The 24,338-nt window shown below is 46.5% G+C and overlaps 1 protein-coding gene across 2 annotated transcripts in view; it reads left to right on the top strand.

Moving 5' to 3' along the window:
• ANKRD52 (ankyrin repeat domain 52) overlaps positions 1–24,338 on the top strand; it is a 67,069-nt gene that overhangs the window by 25,077 nt on the left and 17,654 nt on the right. For both annotated transcript variants that reach the window (XM_056851750.1, XM_056851743.1), the window contains exons 7-15: positions 667–809; positions 2,895–3,107; positions 3,265–3,343; positions 4,226–4,340; positions 4,751–4,833; positions 6,307–6,424; positions 7,334–7,402; positions 15,550–15,690; positions 16,471–16,548. In XM_056851750.1, coding sequence (XP_056707728.1) covers positions 667–809; positions 2,895–3,107; positions 3,265–3,343; positions 4,226–4,340; positions 4,751–4,833; positions 6,307–6,424; positions 7,334–7,402; positions 15,550–15,690; positions 16,471–16,548 — 1,039 coding nt within the window. The remainder of the gene's footprint in view (positions 1–666; positions 810–2,894; positions 3,108–3,264; positions 3,344–4,225; positions 4,341–4,750; positions 4,834–6,306; positions 6,425–7,333; positions 7,403–15,549; positions 15,691–16,470; positions 16,549–24,338) is intronic.

Below are 24,338 nucleotides of genomic sequence, written 5' to 3'. Positions count from 1 at the left end.
ACCATTTTGCACTGCACACAGTGTTGGTTCTCTGTCCAAGCCAATGAAGTGAACCCCTGAGGTATTGGCAGCATTCCCTCAGCTGCCGTCGAATGGGAGAAAGCTTATGCTCTTCATCACTGCCCAGATCCATGCAGCTGCCAGCCAGGAATGGCAAAACTCAGAGGTGCTGGCAACTCCACTTGCTCCCAGTGTGTCTGGCCAAGTTCAGCCTTTGGTTTCTCGCACAAGTATTGTGGAACAGGGATTTGCGAATCTGGTCAAAATAGTTGGAGGAATGTGGTCAAAATAGAAGAAGTGCTAGAAGAAGTGAGTTCACAGTACACTGGTCTCCTCAGTCTCCTGTCTCAGCCCCAAGAGACCTCAGCATCCAAAATCTGAATATCTGCTTTCTGAATGATTTTCTCCATCACCCCTGTGTATAGCAGTATGATTGACAAAGATATTTATCTTGGCAGCATGACAAATCAGACACATCACCATGTAATCATTAATCTGGCATCAGTTCACTTGACAACCTTTTGAGATGACTTTCAGTTGTAGAATGGCATGATTTAAAGAGAATCCATCTGCTGTTGCAACAGAAAGAGGAAGCAGAGCTAGATAAGAATCAGCAGTTCTCTTCCCTTTGCTTTCTTTATGTGTCTGTATACTGTTTCCTCCCAGGGCATTTGGAAGTTTTGAAGCTGCTTGTGGCTCGAGGAGCAGATGTCACGTGCAAGGACAAAAAGGGTTACACGCTGCTGCATACGGCAGCAGCCAGCGGCCAGATTGAAGTTGTGAAACACCTGCTGAGGCTTGGAGTTGAGGCAAGTCTTGTGCTAGCACCAGTTCAGTGGACACTGTGGTGTGGCTAACCACACACACAAGTAACAAAATGACAGTAACACCTGTCATTTAAGGCATCTGCAGTCCTGTGCCTTGTAAATGTGTATAGGTAGATTAGCAGAAGGGGGTTCTCTTACAAAAATTAGCATCTGGAAACTTGTGAAGCTGCTTTGTTATGGACACCTTCATAATCGTCATAGACACTGAACTGCACTATATATGCGTTTAGGACATAGCTCAGTAGATCTGCTTTGTGGGGCTGGATAGGGATGCAGCTGGTATCATACCCACAATTGCATGTTTGCAGAATATTGTTGATGTGAGAGGGAACTTTGAAAATGCCATAAAAAGCAGTGGCTGTGACCAGGTTCTTTCCATGGGATGTTGTAGGAGCCATGCCCCTCCTACACGTTTTGGAATTTTGAACTTCTGAACGTATATTTGTCCAGAAGGCAGGGATTACATTGATTTACATATGCGTGGCCCAAGTCTCTGTTTTATTGGGTGTCTTGCAAATTTAGTTCTCTGCACTTCCGGGTATTTCAAGTCTCATCATTTCCACACAAAGTTGCTAGATTCCATATTGAAGGAATGAAGTTAGTCTTGTGCATGGCCCACTTGGATATTATGTTAGGCTCACTCCAGATGCTATGTATCTTTGGAAAGTACTTGGTGTCCACTTGAAGGAATAATCCCACAAGCAAAGTGACTTTTATGTGTTAATACTTAGATAACTTCAGAGTTACTAAAAGCCTGAGAATAAAAAAGGCTTCTTTGAAATGGGATTTCACTGGGAATGCTGAGATAGCATCTGTTGCTTGGTGTGGAGAAACTGGGTTACCGTATATACTCGCGCATAAGCCGAGTTTTTCAGCCCAAAAAAAGGGCTGAAAAAAGCTTATACGCGGGTCAATACGGGAAGGGAGGGAGGGGGGAGGGAAGGGGAACTTACCACTGCCAGCGGTGGCCCGCGCACCTTTTCTGCGGCCTGGGAGCGGCCAGCGGGGCCTTCCTGCGTGCAGGTGGGCCCCACGGCCGCCGCCCCCCCCCCGCCGGCCGGGCGGGCAACCTGGGGCAGGGGCATTGTATAAGCCGACCCTTGGCTTATACGCGGGTGCCTAATTTTTCCCCATTTTGGGAGTGAAATTAGGCACCTCGGCTTATACGCGGGTCGGCTTATACACGAGTATATACGGTAATTAGAATCCTTCCAACACACAAAATGCTAAATTCTTCCCTGATCTTAAAATCAAAACAAAGCAATAACCATGAGCTGCACAGACCTTGGAAACTGAATAGCTTCTGATTGGTTGGAAGGATGGGGGAAGGATATAAATGTTACTTGCCCCTTGTATTGAAAGCTGAGGTGTAAAACTATGTTCCTCGTTGCTTATTTCTGCAGTAGCGGCGAAGCCAGGTTCTTTGGATATGGTGATTTCCATGCATTTCAACAATATATTGTGAACCTTCGTTTTGTTAATTATATATGTGGAAGCTACCTGTAGAAATAGAGCTTGGTTTTGCTTATGTGACTTTATCAAGCTCTACATGCAACTTTGAATTCTCTTCCTATCTGTGATGGCAGAAGTAAGGCACCCATTTAAAGTTTTAGGAAACGGCATGAGACAGAACTGGTCGAAGAGGGTGTATGGTTAAGAGATCTGTTGTATATTTCTTGGTAATGGCAGGTTATTTGTTTTCTCTTAAAGTGGGATGAATTTGTATAGTTTTTAGTTATCACGGAGAGTTGCATTCTCTCCCCCATCCTCTGTATGCCCCAACTTATTTGTGGCACTTTTTCAAGCCCTGAAATTCTTTTGTGGGCAACACAGCTGCTGGCTGGGAAAATTAAACTTATTTAAAAGTGTGTGTGTGAGAGAGAGGTGTGTGTGTGTGTGCATTTGCTAGGGAGATGACAGATGTCCATGTGAGCGGTTGGGTTATACAGTGACAGCACTTACTAGAGAATCTATAATCACAGGCCAGAACAGCACAGGAGACGCTGTTCCTGGCCAAAAACTCAGCACAGCACCAGATGTGGCACACTCACATGTTTGTTCTTCTAGATTGATGAACCAAATTCTTTTGGCAACACTGCACTTCACATTGCCTGTTACATGGGCCAGGATGCTGTGGCCAATGAACTGGTCAACTGTGGCGCCAACGTCAATCAGCCCAATGAGAAGGGCTTTACCCCCTTGCACTTTGCTGCTGTCTCTACCAATGGGGCCCTGTGCCTGGAACTTCTCGTCAACAATGGAGCTGATGTGAACTTTCAGGTATGACCGGTAAAGCTGTGAACAGACAGGCTTCAAATAAAGATGGTGGAAATTAAAAAATATTTTAAAATGCTAGTGGGGGTGGTGGATTGGAGGCAAATTCATATTCTAGATGAGACGATAATGTTCACTTTCTAATTTGCCTTGATCTTTGCAGAGTAAAGAAGGGAAGAGTCCTTTGCACATGGCTGCCATTCATGGACGGTTTACACGCTCTCAGATTCTCATACAAAATGGTAAGTGGAGCCAGTGTTACTATGCTTGATACCTTACAATGTTCCTTTCTTCCTCTGTTTTACTTTGCAGTTCTTTGTTTTTAGCCCATGGAGTGATTTTGTTTGGGCAGGCATACATTTAATATGTAGTCTTGTGAACTGTCAGATGTTTACATCTGTTAACTCTTGTATATTTTAAACAAAATCTTTCATAATGCAAAGTCCTGCTTTAAAAACAAAATCTCACAGCAATTTTTAAATTAAAAGAAAAAGCAGTCGCAATATTCATTGGAAAAAAAAACAAATTAAAAATTGCTCTTCATTGTTCTTCATCAGTGGAGCGGGGTGGGGGGGAGCTATTCCAATAAAGGATTTATTGTTCCCTCTTGCTCCATAAGCAGGACCAGGCACATTTTTTTCTGAACTTGTCCTTTCTGGCAGAAGAAACACTTATCCCTCTGGATCTGAATTCTGTCTGCTCTGCAGTGACAGGTTTTCTTCATCCATCATTGCTGGCTTAGAGCAACACAGCCTAGACAGCTTCTGGTCCTACCTTTCCATGGATTTAACTAATCAGAGTGGGAAGGAAGTCAGCTTGTTGTGTTCTTGCCATATGCCTGCAGCATGCTGTACAGGCTCCAGCCTTTCACAATCCCATTTATTTCAAAGCATTGGGTGCCTGAAGTACAGGAGCATCAGTATGCCGACTGTTAATTCTGCTCCAGTAGGCTCAGCTCAAAGACAAGCGACTTATCTAAAGCCTACCGAATTTATGAATGGGGACATTTGGGTCCCAGCCCTTACTGTAGCTAGCTAGTTTCTTCCATTCTTCTCCCTGTCCGACCAAGACATGTTTCTGATCATTTTGAAAAATCAAAGTTGCTTATGGATTTTGCTTTCTAGGCAGTGAGATTGACTGCGCTGACAAATATGGCAATACCCCCCTCCATGTTGCTGCTAGATATGGCCATGAGCTGCTAATTAGTACTTTGATGACGAATGGTGCTGATACTGCAAGGTGAGGAAAGGTGGTGTCTGTTGGGAGGAAATTTGACATTGGGGGTGTATAATGGGTTGGTTTACATGTAACACAGTTGCTCTCTTGTACACATAACGGCAGTGAGGCTGAGGAGTGGTAGAAAGGGGTTGTGATACTTTGCAGTTTTTCCATGCACGCTTATGTGGAATAGTGAGTAACCTATAGTAGCAATTGTGAACTAGGGGATAATAATGTGGATGTGATTCATTCCCAGTGAAAAGCATGCAAACCTTGAATGCCTGCCCAAAAGAGGAACAGTGTGGTAGCTGGTGCACAAAGTTACCTAAGTGTTTGCTACACAGGGTGTTTACAACCATGTTTACTACACTGTTATTATGTGCCCTGTGTGTGTGTTCCGGTTACATTTATTTCTCATATTATTTTTCCAGGCGTGGGATCCATGACATGTTCCCCTTGCACTTAGCTGTTCTCTTTGGATTCTCAGACTGTTGTCGTAAGCTACTTTCCTCAGGTGTGTGGTTGACGTGCCCTTGATTGTCTTCTTGCTGCAGGGTTTGAAATGGAGTCGTGATGATGAGGAGTCATGATCCTTTCTGTTGCATGTACCTGAATCCACTGCAGGCTGTCAAGAAAGTTTGAAGAGTATATGGTGGTGGAAAGTGCTGTCAAATTGCAGCAAATTTAGGGTGACCATATAGTGTTTTCAAGGCAAGAGACAAACAGAGGTGGTTTGCTATTGCCTGCCTCCGTGTAGCAACCCTAGACTGGCGGGGGTGGGACTTCCATCCAAGAACTAACTAGGCCTGACCCTATTTAGCTTCCAAGATCTGACAAGATCAGGATAGCCTGGGCCATCCAGGTCAGGGCTGAAGGATAGATAGAAGTATTCATTTCAGTTGGTTGCATTTTCTTCAGTTAACATTTACATTTATTTACTTACTACTTTTATAGTCCACATTTCTCCCAGTGAAACCCAAATGGAGGGCCAGATTTCTCCTCCTTCATACCAAGAGGCATCACAGAGCAACCCAGACAAGATGTTAAAAATTAGTCCTTCCTTATCCAACTCTCAGAGGCAGTGTACATGGTGGGGGGAGTATTTGGTTTTGAAGCCAAGTTAATATGTGCTCCTTCTTTGGTACCAGGATTGTTCTTAATCTGTGTCCAAGGATACACATGTACAAAGAAAACAGACACGCTGGGTTCAAAATAAGTGATAAAAATCACACTTTGCACACTTGAATCTTACCTAGATGATATGGGCATTGTAAACTTGTGAAACTCTTGGTAAGAAGAAAAAGAAGAGTTGGTTTTTATATGCCGACTTCCTCTACCGCTTAAGGAAGAATCAAGCCAGCTTACAATCACCTTCCCCTCCCCACAACAGACACCATGTGAGGTAAATAGGGCTGAGAGAGCTCTAAGAAAGCCGTGACTAGCCCAGGGTCACCCAGCTGGTTTCATGTGTAGGAGTGGGGAAACAAATCCAGTTCACCAGATTAGCCTCCTCCGCTCATGAGGAGGAGTGGGGAATGAAACCCGGTTCTCCAGATCAGAGCCCACTGCTCCAAGGAACCATCTAGTAGAAGCATGAATAAACAAAGGGCAGAATGTGTTTTTATCTTGGGGTAAATGATAGTTGTGAATTTCCTGCATAGTGCAGGGGGTTGGACTAGATGACCCTGGTGGTCCCTTCCAACTCTATGATTCTATGACAACAGATAACATGGCAGAGAAGGCTCACTCACAGAACACTTGAATATCTTTCAGATACTTCTTGTCAGTACATGATCTCCATAACAGAGAGGACTAGCATCTGGGGGAGGGGGGGTTGTATATGAGAAAAAAACTTCCCTGAGATTTTCAAGAATATGAATTCCGTTTCAAGCAATAGGCTTTCCATGGAATCTTTTCTTGGATTTATGGTAAACTAATAATCTTGTCCCAATATCTCTGCTTTTCCTATTGCCTCCTGCCATCACAGGTCAGTTGTACAGCATCGTCTCCTCACTTAGCAATGAGCATGTGCTGTCTGCAGGCTTTGATATCAATACGCCAGATAACCTCGGGAGGACCTGCCTCCATGCTGCTGCTTCCGGAGGGTGAGTAATAAATTCAGCTGTTACTTTAGCACAATATCAGTTTTGTTTATTTCCTATGCCACTAGCTACTTTCAGTTTAGTAAAGAATAGGATAAAAGCTTTGACCATTTCTGTTTAACAAGAAAAAAACTGATTTTCCAGGTTCGGGGATATTTGGCTACAGTGCACAAGTAGTGTTGTAATCAAATTAGACCTGTTCAAATCCCATCTGATTTACAGTGAATATTAGGCTATGACTAGTTATTATTAAGAATGTTTCTTCTGTGATCAGTCAAATTGAAGTGAGGAGAGAATTCCCTTGGCATAGCCATTTTGTCCAGTTGCTCTAGACAACAAGAGAGCCAACATGGTGTAGTAGTTAAAAGCAGTGGTTTGGAGCGGTGGAATCTAATCTGGTGAACTGGATTTGTTTCCCCACTCCTCCACATGAAGCCAGCTGGGTGACCTTGGCCTAGTCACACTCTCCCTTAAGTGGTAGAGAAAGTCGGCATGTAAAAACCAACTCTTCCTCTCCCTCTTCCTCCTCCTCTTCTTCCTCCTCTTCTTCTTCTTCCTCTTTCTTATTGGCTAAGGGATGCCCACAATGGTATAATGTGCCTAGGAAGCATGCTTGCAGATCATAGTTATTTCCTGTAGTACACCTATGTGCCCCAGCCACAAACGAATGATCTGATAAATTTGCTGATAAAATGTGGCTGATAAATTTGCAAAGTGTACAGAAATATAAGACTCCTTGTTGAAACTGCATAGAAATACAGGTAGACTAAGTATACCCAGTGCTACCATTTTTAATATGAAACATAAATATCCCACCATGCAGTCAAGCAGCCCAAGTATTCTCTCTTATGCCCGAGGGTTATTCTTTGTTTCTTCAAGTTGTGATCCTGTTCCCTTTGATTTTCTCTGTAGGAATGTTGAATGTCTTAATTTGCTGTTGAGCAGCGGAGCTGACTTGAGGAGGAGAGATAAGTTTGGAAGGTACCCTTTGAACACTGTGTACTTGTTGAAAGGCAAGGAAGTTCTGTGGCGTAGTGATACAGAAAATTGCATTGTTAACATAGGGCTGTTTTTAGAATATGAATGCTGCTTCTTTACTCCTGTGTGTCCCACTGAAGGGGATTCTCTGTTATCTTTGCTAGAGTACAGTGCTTGTGTAGGAAAAAGGCACCTCTATGCTAGTACCTAAGGTTTGGAATTCAGCATAGATGCGAAAAGATATAACCAAAGTGCAAAATTTTTATGATGCTATACAATAACACAACACAAAACACTTATAAATACAAATATAACATACACTACAAAGATATGTGCATCACCAACAAGCAGTCCAAGACCAACATACGTGGTCCAAAAGTTACAGTCCTTCAAAAGGTAAGTGTTCAGTAATCCCTAGAAAAGTAAGTGTACACAGTCAACAATGGTCCCACGAAGGTTTCCACGAAGTGCAGATGTAGACCGATGGGGATACGGCCGTTTCGATTTCTTATATTAATCTCTTCTTCAGTCCCCCTTAATAATATAAAATTATTCTTAAAACCTTTTTCATTCCAATCATTTGGATATACTTTCTATATTTCCAAAACAACATATTTCACAGCAAAAGAGTTTATACTTACAAAAGCAAAAGAGTTTATACTTATTCTCGCTTCAAATACAACTGCCAGCAATATTTCTTGTTCCATATCAATCAGTTCCACGCAGGGATACAAAAAGTGTGGCAGTACTATCTCACAGGTGAGTAGTATCTTTATAGGTATCAGGTGTGTGCAAAAGGCACTAATTTCTCCTTCGTCATTGCTTCAATGCTATCGCTTGCCTTACAGGATTTAAAGAGGTACTGTCCTAAATTGGCATTAGGTGAAAATAACTACATTCAGCCCAAAAAGCATGATAAATCATTTTTTCTGAATTGAGTCCATTGGGTGTTAAGGTATTCAGAAGATGTATGAAATATTCCTCCTTCTGCCTCAATATTTTTTCTTTGTCCTGTTTCTCAAATCTTTTCCCAGCCAGGCGCCAGATAACAAAAGTAGCGAAGATCATTCTCATTATGCCGAAATTGCACAAAATGATCCACAACTGGAGCGCTGGTAATACGAGCGCAAATCCTGGAGCGATGTTCCAGGATCCTATTTTTAATAGCTCGTGTGCTAGACTCTTATGGCCACTGGGACATAAGAGACAATATGCGCAATATTTAGTTTCACAATTACTGAAGTTCTGTAACCGCAGTACAAATTGAGAGTCAGTTCTTTTAAATTCCTTGACTTCAAGGCTAGACTTCAGTACCTCGTTGCGTTTCTCTCATAGGGAACTTCACTCCAGACGTAGTTTTATTAAGAAAGTCAGCGAGTTCATTAGGTCCATAGAAACTTAGGGCTAGAATACAGACGTGGGGAAACACCAGTACATTTATAGGGTACATACAATAGGATTGATTAAGTTCAGGGTATAGTACAAAAGGACGAGGTGCGGCAGAGCTGTCTTGATAGTTCAGATACAAGGAAACAATACGGGAGGTAACTGCCGGTAACTACTAATTGAAAACACATACAAGAAATTAACGCGTGAAATAGCTAGGTGATCTCCAGGGCTCCCAGACATTGTTCCGCGGGACCTGGTATCATACTAGCGATTATCCTGGTGGGACTCCATTGTGGTGCAGATGCTGGGCGGGGGACAGAATGCAAACGGGGAAGGACGGAGAGAGTAAAACTCCATTTTGTTCTGGCTAGGAACCATCTTGTTATCTGGGGTCGACGGAAAGCCCTAGCTGACATCTCGCCTCCCCAAAGACCCCTCCCCCGGGTCTCGGTTTGGCGGGGCAATTCCGGTGGAATTCAGCTATCAGGGTGGGGGCGTTCACATGCACAGTGGACACCCATTCGTCATGGCTAGAGTTCAGGTGTTTCCAGTGCACGAGGTATTCCAGCTGACCCCTCCGTACCCTGGAATCTAATACCTTGGAGATCTCGAAGTGTTCTTCCTCTTGAACCATAATTGGGGTTGCCGCCGTGGGTTCGGGGTGCCAATCGGGGACTGGCAAAAAGGGTTTCAACAAACTCACGTGGAATACTGAGTGTACCCCCTGTAAGGTTTTAGGGAGGTCCAACTCCATGGTGACCTCATTGATAACCCGGGGGATTGGGAACGGGCCCACATACTTCTGACACAGTTTCTTACAAGGGCATAAAGACCTGAGATTTTTTGTGGAGAGAGACACCTTTTCCCCAACCCTAAGGTCCCATTGGGACACTCTGTGTTTATCCGCCTGCGCCTTGTACTTTTCTTTTGCCTGCTCCAAATGCTTCACTAACCAGGGCCAAGTAGTTGTACTGTGTTAGCCCCTACTGATACTTCCGGGGGATCCCCACCCGGCGGAGGAGAAACAGCTCCCAAGGGATCGAATTCCATATCGTAAACTGCCTTGAAAGGGCTCAAGCCTGTAGCTGAGTGTACAGAATTGTTGTAAGCAGGTCGACCCAATTGTCCTGGTGGTAATTTACAAAACAACGTAAGTAGCATTCCACCACCGCGTTAACCCTTTCCGTCTGACCATCAGTCTGCGGGAGATAGGCCGACGATAACCCCTGTTGCACTCCTACCAGTCCTAAGAACGCCTTCCAAAATTTAGATACGAATACGGAACCTCTGTCGCTCACGACCTTCCGAGGAAAACCGTGTAGGTGGAAAATCTGGTGTACAAACAGACGAGCCAATTTGTGGGCCGAGGGCATCCCCTCGCACGGTATGAAGTGAACTTGCTTCGAGAAAAGGTCTGTGACTACCCAAAGAACCGACTTCCCCTGACTAGGGGGGAGGCCAGTGATGAAATCCATCCCGATGACCCACCAGGGCGCCTCCAGAGTCTCCAGGGGCTTTAACAACCCGGGAGACTTCCCCATCAGGCGTTTATTCGTAGCACATGCTGGGCAAGATTTTATGAAACCATCGATGTCCTGGCGCATCCCCGACCACCAAAAATGACGTCTCACCAGGTGTAGAGTTTTTACGAACCCGAAATGCGCCCCCCCCCCCCGTCTTGGAGCTTTGACTCCATTGTAACACTTCTCGTCGCAATTTCTGGGGGACATAAGTCTTATCCTTCAGGGTGCCGTCGTCCTCCCCCACCTGGGGAGGGAGGAACTTATCCCTTCGCTTCTCCTGAAGGGCTTCCCCCCACCTATCTTGGATGGCTGTGGGAAGATCCCCTGGAACCGCTAGGGACCGGGGGGAGAGTCAGCCCCCTCCTGAGAGGAGTCCGGGACTGGCTCCGGAGCCGCCACATGGGCTTGGGCTCTGGTCAGGACCCCTGCGCTTGCCCCTTCCGGGTCCAAGCCTAGGTGTTCTGGGGTAAAGAGGGACCCTACTGGCCGCTCGACCTTGCAGTCGTGTTGCGGCATCCGGGACAGCCCGTCAGCCAGGCTATTCTCCCTCCCTGGTACGTGCCTAATTGTGAAACGGAACTTAGAGAAGAAGTCCGCCCAGCGGAGCTGTTTGGCCGACAGCTTCCTCTGCCCCAAGATAGCCTCCAGATTGCGGTGATCCGTCCAGACCTCAAAAGGTTCAGTCGCACCCTCGAGGAACTGGCGCCAGATCATGAGGGCATGCTTAATTGCCATGGCCTCCTTTTCTCCAATCGGCCAGTTAAGTTCGGGACTGGAGAATTTCTTAGAAAAATAGGCACAGGGCTTGAGCACTCCCTGAACATCCCCCTGAAGGAGTGTGCCTCCCATGGCCTTCTCCGAGGCATCCACCTGAAGGGTGAACGGACGCGAACAGTCAGGGTGGGCTAGAATGGGTTCGGAGGTAAAGCGTCTTTTCAGAATCTCGAAAGTCGCCTGACAGCGGTCATCCCAAGGAACTTGATAGTGAGCAGCAGTAGCTGCCTGCCCCTTCCCTTTAGTCTTAAACAGGTCCGTGATAGGCAAGGCTACCTTTGCAAAGTCCGGGATGAAATTTCAGTAAAAATTAGCGAACCCCAAGAACTGCTGGACTTGCTTGCGAGTCCTGGGGGGTTCCCATTCACGGACCGCCCGAACCTTCTCGGGGTCCATGATCAAACCTTTGGGGGACACGACATACCCAAGAAAGGACAGTTGGTTCTGATTGAAAGCACATTTCGAAAGCTTGGCATACAAATGGTGCTCTCGCAAGCAGCGCAAGACCTCCCTTACCAACTCCCGGGGTTCTTCTGGGTCCTTGGAGTAGATCAGTATATCGTCAAGATAGACGATTACCCCCTTAAACAGTAGGTCATGCAAGATCTCATTGATTAGTTGCATAAAGCACGACGGAGCCCCCGACAATCCGAACGGCATAACCATGAATTCAAACAACCCATAGCAACATGAAAAAGCCGTCTTTGCCTCATCCCCCTCCTTAATCCGGACCCGGTAGTAAGCTTCCGACAGGTGAAGTTTAGAGAACACCCTGCCCTCCTGGAGTTGTCTGAGGAGGTCTGGGATGAGAGGAATAGGGTAAGCATTAGTTTCGGTAATAGCATTAAGCCTCCTATAGTCCACACACAATCTGAGGTCCGAGGTCCCCTTCTTCTTTACAAAGAAGCAGGGCGACGAAAATGCAGCCTTGGATGACCGTATGAATCCCCGGGCCAAGTTCTTATCGAGGAACTCCTGCAGTACAGCCTTCTCTTGGGGGCTCATGGGGTAGACCTGGGCTTTGGACGGCTTAATGTCTTTAGTCAGTTCGATAGCACAGTCCGTTGTGCGGTGAGGGGGCAGCAAATCACAGTCCTTCCCCTCGAATACATCCGCAAAGTCCCTATATTCAGGAGGCAGTGTTGTAGTCTCTACTGCAGCGGCATCCCCCCCATCTCCCCCAGGCATGTCTTCCCTGCCGTGCCGTTTGCACTGGGGGGACCCAAACACCACCCGACGCTGTACCCAGTTGATGCTAGGGTTGTGCCCCGCCAGCCAGTTACCGTCCAGCACTTCCCAACGCAGTCCTTCGCAGAAGTGTTGGACCTTGGTGGCTTTGCTCCACTCCCGAATTTTGCAGGATAGGGACTGGAATTCCTGGGCATACTCCATGACAGAGCGGGCCCCTTGCTTTAGTCTGCGCTTGGCAATCTTGGCCCTCACCCCCCTATGAGGGTCCTCAAAACGGTGTTGCAAGGCAGACATAAACGCACCCAAAGATCTCAGGATCCCGGGCTCAGTCTCCGTCGCTGTCACTGCCCACTCTACCGCTTCCTTCTCCAGCAAGCTGATCACATACCGGACCCCGGCTTCCTCCGAAGGGAAAGTTTCTCCTTGATCTTTCATGAAGCCGGACAGGTGGAGCACGAAGTGGGGTAGCTGGGCGCTGGACCCGTCGAAAGACACCTTCAGGTCCCGGGCTTCAGGTCACCTGGGTAGGATGGGTGGGGGTGTCCCTGCGCTGACGGGTGGTTCCGTGGCAGTTCACTAGTTGGCCCAAGGCTGCTGAGTAAATGGTTTGCGATCTCTCACCGCCCCCAATACTGCCGTCATGTCCCTCTGTAGAGCTCTCAGCTGCGCCTGGAGATCCCGGTTCTATAGAGACACGCCTGATTCTGGTCTCGCAGCAGAACTACTTCTTCCCTGGTACCGGGGTCTGGGGTGACCGAAGTGCGGATGGTCGGGGGTTCGTTAAACCATTCAGTCGTAACCCCCTCCCGGCTCCGTTCCTCTCCCTCTCCGTATATGGCGGTAAGCGGTCCTCGGTAAAAATTGCCAAGGTCTGGTTCCGTAGCCGGCCGTCGGTTGACCCCCTCGAGAGCTCCGTCGGTCTTGTATCGTAGCTCGGCGTGCGTAGGCAAGGAGGTCCACGCCGGCATCCCAGGGAAATCGGTGAACTCGGACGGGTGTCGTCCCGGAGTTGCTTCTCTCCGGCTCCCTCCAGCAAGGGGAGTTGCCCCCTGCCAGTAACTCTGGCGGAGGTCTTCATCCACAAGGAACGGGTTTGCGGACATCCTATTCTTAATTATAAGCTCTTACGAAAATAAAAAAGAAGAGGTGATTCTAGCCTTCTGTCACACTTCACTACCTCGTTGCGTTTCTCTCATAGGGAACTTCACTCCAGACGTAGTCGTGGGTTTAAAAGTTTTATTAAAAAAGTCAGCGAGTTCAGTAGGTCCATAGAAACTTAAGGCTAGAATACAGACATGGGGAAACACCGGTACATTTATAGGGTACATACAATAGGATTGATTAAGTCCAGGTTATAATACAAAAGGACGAGGTGTGGCAGAGCTGTCTTGATAGTTCAGATACAAGGAAACAATCCAGGAGGTAACTGCAGGTAACTACTAATTGAAAACACATACGAGAAATTAACGTGTGAAATAGATAGGCGATCTCCAGGGCTCCTAGGCATTGTCCCGCGGACTTGGTATCATACTAGCGATTATCCGGGCGGGTCTCCATTGTGGTGCAGATGCAAACGGGGAAGGACGGAGCGAACTAAAACTCCATTTTGTTCTGGCTATTAACCATCTTGTTATCCGGGGTCGACGGAAAGCCCTAGCTGACAAAGGCACAAGCTGCGTGCTAGACATTTATGGCATTTAAAATGCCCTTTGTTCTTGCGTAGTCATGTGACGTAATGTCAGAGTGTACCACAGTATCACGAATAGAAGCTGTCTTTATGTAACCAATCTCTGGTAAATTACTGCAGCCTGGCACATCTGTTAACAAATGCCAATGCTGCTTGATAACACTCGTAATGCGACTTGACAAATGAGGGTGTTGAAACGCAAAAGTAAGCTTATTCTGTTCTTGTTTATTGCGTCTATTGTATAATAAATCTTGTCTGTTGACCGTATGCGCTCATTCCCTAGCCCTCTGTATGATTCTATCAGGATAGCCACTCTCTGAAAGAGTTCTAGATAAATCAGCTGCATCTTTTTCATAGTCAGTCTCATTAGTAGTGTTGCGTTTCATTCTTATGAATTGCCCGTAGGGTAAATTATGTCTAAGATGTTTCGGATGGAATGACTGGAAATGCAGCAATGTATTTCTATCTGTTGGTTTTTTGTAAGTTGTTACTGTCAGTCTATTATCGTTATTACGGTAGACCATGGTGTCCAAGAAAGCGATCTGGTGAGAATGAGCCGTGCCTGTAAATTTAATGCTGGAGCACGAATTGAGCCATGATAGGAACATATCAAAATCAATTTCAGCTGAGAGGCAGAATACCAGATCATCAGTGTACCGACGGTACCCCAAAATCATATCAAAAAACAAATTGTCTCCGTATATAAATTTGTGCTCCTGATACCTATAAAGATACTACTCACCTGTGAGATAGTACTGCCACACTTTTTGTATCCCTGCGTGGAACTGATTGATATGGAACAAGAAATATTGCTGGCAGTTGTATTTGAAGTGAGAATAAGTTGTTTTTGTAAGTATAAACTCTTTTGCTGTGAAATATGATGTTTTGGAAATATAGAAAGTATATCCAAATGATTGGAATGAAAAAGGTTTTAAGAATAATTTTATATTATTAAGGGGGACTGAAGAAGAGATTAATATAAGAAATCGAAACGGCCGTATCCCCATCGGTCTACATCTGCACTTCGTGGAAACCTTCGTGGGACCATTGTTGACTGTGTACACTTACTTTTCTAGGGATTACTGAACACTTACCTTTTGAAGGACTGTGTAACTTTTGGACCACATATGTTGGTCTTGGACTGCTTGTTGATGATGCACACATCTTTGTAGAGTACAGTGCGTAGCAGGTCATTGGCACTGGCTTTGTATATGATGAGCTCTAGATTCAAATCCTGCTTCTGTCATGGACTTGGTAATCTCTGCCTCTGTTCTATAAATGTAAAATGGTACTTGTGGAATGTTGTAGTGAACAGTGTAATATGATAAAGTTCCTTCTTATTTGTTAATGCCACTGTATAATGATAAATGTGATTCTGACTTTCCATTCTTTCAGTCTGTTAACATCCTAGACTTCATTGGATTGCTGCTTCACTTTGAACTTGTGTTGATCCAGCACAGGGTCAGGTTGCTGTATTGACTCAATGTTCTGATTCTGCACACTGACATGGATGGCTTTTTGCATTCAAGCTACTCATTAAGCAAGTGATGCTTCAAGTTTCCTTTTCCTTCTGTTTTCTTATCCAGGACTCCTTTGCACTACGCAGCCACTAATGGCAGCTATCAGTGTACAGTGACACTAGTCACTGCTGGAGCCAGTATTAATGAAGCTGACTGTAAAGGCTGCACACCCTTACATTATGCTGCTGCTTCGGACACTTACAGAAGGTAGGAGGGTATTTGTCTGTTGCGGCAACTGTCAGATGAAATTCCCTATCCACAAAAACCTGTGATAGAAGTAACTTGCTTTCTGGCACCTAGTTTTATGGATAGGGAATCTGAAGCTTTCAGTGGAAATACTGTGTGTAGGATGTTATTATTTAACAATAATATCGAAAGACAGGGCTCCACACAGTGTCTGAATTGATAGTGATTATGGCATTATCCACCCCAGATATTTAAAATTCATAAACCAAACTCCACTGTAACAAGACAGAACTCATTCTGTAAAATTATAACTGTTTGGGGCTCTTGAGTTGCTCTCTGGTTAGGCTAGACTTCAGTCAGATTCTTTATTTTTGTTCCCCATGACCTGCTTATGAATTTTCCACCCAAATTAAAGCCAACATTTAACTTGCACTGTGGTATTTTTCTGAGCCAACAAAATTACCTTCCTCTTTACAGGTCTTCCTGTAAACTCCTAAGTGATGTGAGGCTTGTGAATTGTAAAGTCTGGCTCACTGTTCTCAGCTACTACTTGGCTTGTGTAAATTTTTCAAATATCCTGAAGCAGTCTTTGAGACATGTCTGATCTACTGTGTAATGCTGGCTAAATATAGCCTCTTCTGATGGTACCAATATCATGGGTGGTGTTTTCACTGAATCAGTGTTGTGCTGGATTCTCAAGTGCGATATTCTTTAGATCTTGTAGTGAAGTGTACATTTGCCATCTTTAGCATTTCTTCCACTGTCACTCAGCAAAACCAACCTATGTTTCTTCTCTTGCAGAGCTGAGACTCATTCAGGAAACAGCCATGACACTGACGAAGAGCCACTGAAGGAGTCACGACTGAAGGAGGCAATCTTGTTAGTACCTCCTTTTCTTTGGGGATTCAGTTTTAGGAGCTCAACCGTTGCTTTGATCACATACCTGTTCTCATCTTCGGAGGCAGACTGAATTTAACACAGCACCCCTGCATTTTGAGCATCTTGAACAGTACAGAGCTTGGCTGTGGTTAGGGGCCAACTATAGAAATTTGGTTGTCTGGCTCTCTGCTGGGGAGCAGGCACTGTAAGAGGTTCCTACTATTGTAACTTGAATAATTCAGCTCTAGATTATCTTTGCTCCTTCTGCCTCAAATGTGCATGCTTTTAGAGGATGCACTGTTGATATATCATTTCCTTCCCCCTTACTGAAACTGTGCTTAACTGATTTTTTATTGCTCAGAAAAGCAAGTCAATAGGAGTTCCCTTTGAGTCCCTTCTTCTCTTAAATGAAGCTCAAGCTTTTAAAGTGCTAAAACAAAGGATTTTAGATATCGAAAGCCAATCTGTATATTCCAATGCTGTAAGGACATCTTCACCATTATCTTTCGGCATTTACCCAGTTCGAGATAAGCTACCAGACTATTTCTCAAACCTGACCTCTCCAATGTTAAGAAGTCTGTTTATGCTGGCTTGCTTAAATTTACTTCCGACAGCTATGACTTAGAGGCATATATACTAAAACCCCTTATGAATAGAAACTCTGTGTTTGCACAAAGAGACAACCTGAATTGGTAGCCCATGTCCTATTACATTGCGATTTTCATGCGCTCCCATGAGAAAAATTCCTGCTACCATTACTCAGTGGTCGGCAAACTCATTAGTCAGAAGAGCCAAATATCAACAGTACAACGATTGAGATTTCTTTTGAGAGCCAGATTTCTTAAACTTAAACTATATAGGTAGGTACACTGTTTATTAACTTAATAAACTTTAATTAAAGTTTTAAGTCTTAATTAAACTATAGGTACACTGAATAAAACTTGATATCTGTTGTGGGGAGAGGAAGGGAAGGTGATTGTAAGCTGGTTTGGTTTTCCTTAAAAGGTAGAGAAAGTCAGCATATAAAAACCAACTCCTCTTCTTCTTGTGTTCACCTGAAATTTATACTCTCCAGTCCTTACTTCCTGATATGAGTGGACCGCTTGTGCTTACTAAGCAGGATGGAAAAGGCAATTTGTGCATGATCAAAGGCATAGGCGAGGGGGAGCGGCCGCCGGCGCCTTTGGCGGGCACGGAAGGCGCCGCCTCGCTACCGCTGGGGAGGGAAGGCCAGGGCCGGCCGGCGAGCGCCTCGGAGCGCCGCCACTTATGCAGCGAGGGCGTGTCCTTGAGCCCCCACCCCCTCGGTGCTGGTGGGGGGGGGTGGAGACCGGTGGCAGGAGGAGGAGGAGGAAGTGGAGGCAGGGGAGAATAGAGGGCCAATGGAGCCCTGAAAGGCTGCGGGAGCTGCGGCGGCTCCATCCTTTCTCCCCCCCCTCCACTGCACCCCACCCCACCCCCGGGCCGGGCGGGTACCTTGCAGGCGGAGTAGACACCCAGCTTCTCGAGCTTCTTGGCGCGGGACGCGGAGCTGCGCCTTCTTGCCCGAGATGCGAGCCTAGCCGGGGGCCTCCTCCGCTGCGCGAGCCGCACTCAAGGGGCCAAAGAGCCGCATGCAGCTCGCGAGCCGCGGTTTGCCGACCACTGGTCTAGCCCAAACAGATGTGGGCCTACCTACTAAGGGACAGTAACGCACATATAATGCTGATGGTAGGAAGATTCTTGGAAACCTCTCCAGGAGCTCTGCGCCAAGCTCCCCCCACAGAGTAAGTTTATTTTCTTCACTGAAGAGTATATCCTTTCATACTCAGGTTCTGGTCAGAATATTGTTGGGAACCCTGAGTTTATTCTTCTAAAGTAAGAACATCAAAAAGGTAGTAGGCTGCCCTTACATAATTGAAGCACCATCTTCTTAGATACTAGTTGAGTAGAACAAACATTCAGGGTTTTTTTCTACACTGATGGAAGACATGCTTGGAGATCCACCTCACGCCAGAAACTGAACGACTCTGCAAGATATTCCACACAGCCCTCCCTGCCTGCGGAGCAGGGTGGGAGGAACAACCCTCCCAAGGATACCCTCCAATCTGCTGATGAAAAGAGACTCTTATCTTCTCTGAGGCTCAGAGGACATCTGAGCGGGTGTTTCCGTTCCTATTCTCAGGGATAGCAGGTTCTTATGATTTTTTCAGCTTCCTGTCTCGCAACGGAAACGCCCTCCCAGTTCTATTCCTGCCTCAGAGGGAAGAGCAGCTTCGAAGCGCGCTCCGTAGCTATCTTCGATTTAAAAGACCTTTTTTTCCTACTAATTACTACTTCTATAGCTTTCCTCTCCCCCCCTTCCTTCCTCCGTCTTGGTCAGTTTTGGTCCCGTCTGTTCCTCGTCGTCTCTGCCTAGTTTGCCTTCCCTCCCGTGCCTTTCCATTTGTTCCCCTCACCCGGAAAATGGCAAGCGAGGAGTTCTCCGGAGAGGAGCTCCTGTTGGGAGACGAGGCAGTTTCTTCGGAGCTCTTGCCTTCCCGCCAAAATAAACCGGCAGGGGCAAGCGACAAAAAAACGCGGCGGGGGACCGCGGCGGCGGCGACTACTGTGGCGGCTCGGCCAAAAAGAAAGCACCTCGAGGCCGCAAACGGCGCGAAGCAGCCGCTCCCAGACAAAATGGCTGCCGAACCTCCCCATTCGTCCCTGGTAGGTGACGAGGGTGAAGGAGATCAGCCACTCCGTAATGTTGGCCCCTCTGGCAGCTCTACTACGGACGTTGGAGCCGGTATAGTGCACCCTCCTCTTTCTAATTTTTCGGCGGGGGGGGGGGGAAGCGAGCAGGGGATGTTAGAACTAATGCGCAGGGCATTAAGGGGAATTCGCTCTTCTGGGGGAAATATCTTCCAGGGGCCCCTCCAGTTCTAGAGCCTCTTCCCCCTCCAGAAGTTCAGTTCGCCTAGAACTGGCAGTTCAGGGACCCAGCTCTCCCTTGCAATCTAGGGCAGCTGGTAGGTCCCGACCACCCCACCTGGAAAAAGTCACTGAACAGCATTTCTCCTCTGGGGAAGAGGAGGAAAGAGAGGAAGGGGAGTTCTCCTCTGGAGACGAGAAAGAAGGGGGGGAGACAACCAGGAATCTCACCCACGATTGTTTGCTGGGGAAGATTATCAGCATTTTCTATGCAAAGTTATGTCAGCCCTTGATCTTCGTGAGGACGAAGACACAGAGGCTATTAAGACCAAGGCTAAGTTCAGGGGCTCAAAGGAGTTTTTTACTCGGCTGCAAACTAAGGCATATTCAGTTCCGTTTCCTGAATACTTTGAAGACCTAGTTAGTTCAGAGTGCTATGTCTAGCAAGCAGGTGTCATCCTCCATTAAGAAGTTATATACATTGGAATCCAGGGCCTTGACTCTCCTGCAGGTACCCCTGGTGGAAGCCCCTGTCACAGACCTCCAGTCCTCAGGTTTAATCTCAGAGGATGGAACTGGCAGCATTAAGGATCCACTGGATAGGAAGATAGATTATGCTACCAAAAAGGCACACGAGGCAGCCGCCTTGTCCATCCAAGCATCGGCCACATCTGCATTGGTAGCTAGAGCCAGCATCATGTGGATCAGGAAGATTGTTGCCTGGAGGAAGTAATTCAATAACAGGATTTTGGACTGTTTAAAACGTCTTTTAAAGGCCTCTAACTTCATGGCAGACGCTACTCTGGACTCCATGTCCTTCACGGCTAGGTCCTTGGCGGCATCCTCTGCAGCACGGAGGGAAGCTTGGATCAGATCCTGATCGGCTGACTGCGGATCCAAAGCCATACTTCTGGGATTTTTCCTTTGAAGGAGGCAAACTATTTGGTCCCAAACTTGACGACATCCTTGTAGAAACCAAGGACAAAAAGAAGGCCCTGCCCAAGTATATCAAAAAGGATGGGAAGCCATCCTTCTCACATTCCTTTCGACCCTTCAGAACATCACACTTCATAGCACGACCTAGATCAGATGGCAGAAGATCTTCCTGGAATTCTGGATGGGGATCTTTTAGAAAGGGATCTAGGTTTGGGAGAGGGGCGTCATTCAGTGGGAAGGGATCTGACAAATCATCAAGATTCGGAGACAAGGAAAGCAATGACTCCAATTTAGCCCCAGTGGGGGGGCGACTGCATCACTTCGCGACAGCATGGACCTCCTCCACAACAGACAACTGGACACGTCAACTGATATGTCAAGGGTACAAAATAGAATTTCACACCTTTCCTCCAAATCGTTACCTGGTTTCTCCAGTCTCCCGCAATCAAGAAAAAGCCCTACGGACTCAAGCGGTAGTTCAACACCTATTGGACATACAAGCCATAGAACAAGTGCCAGGCTCAGAAAGATGCACCGGGGTCTATTCCTTCTTTTTCACTGTGCCAAAAAGAAATGGAGACTGGAGAGCCATTTTGGATCTGAAATTCCTCAACCGATTTGTTTATAAGAAACACTTCAGAATGGAAACACTCAGATCCATAGTGGAAGCCCTTCGCCCTCAAGCCTTCCTAATCTCTATAGATTTAAAAGAAGCGTACATGCACATCATGATCCATCCATCTCACCGCAAGTACCTTCGATTTACCCATGGCCAGTTTCATCTGCAGTTCAGGGTACTCCCTTTCGGTCTCACGTCAGCTCCGAGGGTCTTTTCCAAAGTCCTGGTCAACCTCGTGGCGATTTTGAGAGAGCAGGGGATCCACATCTTCCACTACCTGGACGACATCTTGGTGAGTGCCCCCTCGGAGTCACTATCGAGAAGCCACACACAGACGGTCATTCAAACCCTGATTCATCACGGTTTTGTTGTAAACATGGATAAGAGCCTCACCTCACCTGCCCAGTCGATCCATCATCTGGGTGCAATTATAGACACGACACAGAACAAGATGTTTCTCCCCAAAGACAAAATCAACACCTTACGGACCCTGGCCAAGGCCACAAGATCATCAAAATCGACAGGACTCTCTACCCTAGTCAGACTCCAAGGTCTCATGGTTGCCTGCATAGACCTGGTCCCATGGACTCGACTTCACATGAGAGCTCTTCAATGGTTTTTGAAGCCCTTTCAGATTCAAATAATTCAGAAAAAGAATCCACGTCTCATGCTCACAGCTCAGGTCAAGGACTGCTGTGGTGGACCAAGGGCTCCAATCTGTCACAAGGTCTCCCGTACATCAGGGACTTGTCAGTTCAGTTATTCACCGAAGCCAGTCTGAGGAGATGGGGGGCAACCCTCCAGCAACACATTGCCCAGGGTCGGTGGAATCAGACAGAGACCCACATGCACATCAACAGGTTGGAATTGAGGGCAATCCACAAAGCCCTCCTCAAATTCCAACCACTACTAGAGGGACAGCATGCTCTGGTGAGAACAGACAACGTCTCCGCAAAGGCTCATCTGAACAGACAAGGAGGGTCTCGTTCCTCCTCCCTCCATGCGGAGTCTCTACGCATTCTCAACTGGGCCGAAGTTCACCTCGCCTCCATAAAAGCAGAACACATCCAGGGGGTCCAAAACTCGCAAGCAGATTGGCTGAGCAGGCAGCAAGTGGATGAGGGAGAGTGGTCTCTGAACAGGGATGTCTTTCTTCTTGTCCACATGAGGTTCGGCAGACCAACAGTGGATCTCTTTGCCACGTCAAAAAATCGACAGCTAAGAAGGTTCTTCTCGAGGTTTGAAGACCACGAGGCAGAAGGGGGAGATGCCCTGGAGACTCCTTGGCCGAAGGAAAAACTTTAAGCCTTTCCACCACTTCCGATTCTGCCCAAAGTCCTCAGAAAAATCAGGAAGGAAAGGGCTCATGTTGTGTTGATCGCCCTGCACTGGCCCAGACGTCCCTGCACTGAGAGAACTGTCCACTCAACCACCGTGGGAATTACCAGTGACAGAGGATCTACTTCACCAAGGGCCCATTCTGCATCTGGACCCGGCGTGGTTAAAACTGACCACTTGGGACTTGAGAGGCAGCGGATGCTGAACTTGGGATACTCCTCAGAAGTGGTATCCACCATGTTGGAGAAAGTTATCAACTAAGTGTATATATAACTTTACGTGGAAGGCCTTTGTCCGCTGGTGTTGTAGGAAACATTTGGACCCTCTAAGTATCTCCACACCTGATCTACTGAATGTTTTGCAGGACGGCGTAGACCTACACCTAAAGGCTTCTACGCTACATAGACAGGTAGCAGCTATCGCCACGGTAATTACCCATCTCGATGGGTATGTCACTTCTCGACACCCGCATATAGTCACATTCCTGAAGGGAGTTACTTACCTGTCTCCTCCAGCCCTGCATAGATTTCCGACGTGGCGTCTAAATGTGGTACTGAAAGCACTGACTAAGCCTCCATTTGAGCCATTAAAGGAGGTGCCATTATCTTTTCTACGCAAGAAGGTCGTATTCCTAGTGGCAATTACATCAGCCAGAAGAGTATCAGAATTAATCTAGAGATAGCCTCTGTATATTCCATGCAGGCAAAGTTGTTCTTCGACCTGACCCAACTTTTATACCAAAGGTAAATACTAGCTATCACAAACAACAAGAGTTGGTGTTACCTTCCTTCTGCCCAAAACCAAGTCACCCCAAAGAGAAAGACTGGCACACCTTGGATGTGCGAAGAGCACTTCGGGTTTATTTAAGATGCACAAAAGCATTCAGAAAATCGGAGTCGCTTTTTATTTCTATTTCTCCTCCAAACAAGGGTTGCAAGATGTCAACTACTTCAATAAGCAGATGCATCAAGCAATGTATACAACTGTCTTATCAACATGCCCACGTTCCCTGCCCGCAGGGGATAACTGCACACTCGACACGTAGTGCAGCCACGTCAGCAGTGTTCGACACGCAAGCTTCAGTGGAGGAGATATGTAAAGCTGCCACTTGGACGAGTCCATCAACCTTCGTACGTCATTACAGGATCGACACTTACGCATCGGCGGACGCATCCTTCGGAAGAAGAGTTCTGCAGCAGGTGGCGAATGATGCTTGACCCCACCCAGGAGTGACAGCTATTGAACATCCCGCTCATAAGATGTCCTCTGAGCCTCAGAGAAGAGAACGGAGCCTTGGCTTACCTGTGAGGGCTCCTTCTTCTCTGAGTGAAGAGGACATCTTGCCCACCCAGGGCAAAGTCGGTCCGCCGGTCAAGCACCAAGGTAATCAAATCAATGGAAATACTCACCTCTGCAGCCATTTTCTATTCCCTGATGTTTCTATCCTAAGTCTTAACATGTTTAATGTTGATACTGGTTATGCAATAGTTAAGTAATTTAATATTGGTGTTAGGTTTAACGCCTGGTTCACTTGTTATCCCTTGTGTTGCATACTACACGCTATTTGTTATATGTGTTTTTCTGTCCTATTATCTTTACTTTGGAAGTCCTCAAACTGAGAGGGCGTTTCCGGTGCGGGACAGGAAGTTGAAAAAATCATAAGAACCTGCCTATCCCTGAGAATAGGAACGGAAACACCCGCTCATAAGATGTCCTCTTCACTCAGAGAAGAAGGAGCCCTCACAGGTAAGCCAAGGCTCCGTTTTGGTATCCTCCACCCAGCTCAGGTCAATGTGGCTGAAAGTGGTGTTTTATTGTTACTTACTTCTGAATATAGTTTTTCTTATTCTATCTGAGTATGTGGGGTTGGCCAGAGGAGCTCCCTGATTTCGCAGAGGAATGTGGCTTCTTTCATGAAGCCGTTTTGGGGCCTTTTCATAACACAGCCGAGGTCTAGGTTTGCACAATAGCTTCATGGCCTCTTAAAAAACGTGTGTGTGTGTAA

The sequence above is a fragment of the Euleptes europaea genome, chromosome 1 (assembly GCF_029931775.1).
Source record: "Euleptes europaea isolate rEulEur1 chromosome 1, rEulEur1.hap1, whole genome shotgun sequence".
NCBI lineage: Eukaryota > Metazoa > Chordata > Lepidosauria > Squamata > Sphaerodactylidae > Euleptes > Euleptes europaea.
The sequence above is the reverse complement of the archived record's forward strand: the minus strand, read 5'-3'. Positions and strand labels throughout refer to the sequence as shown.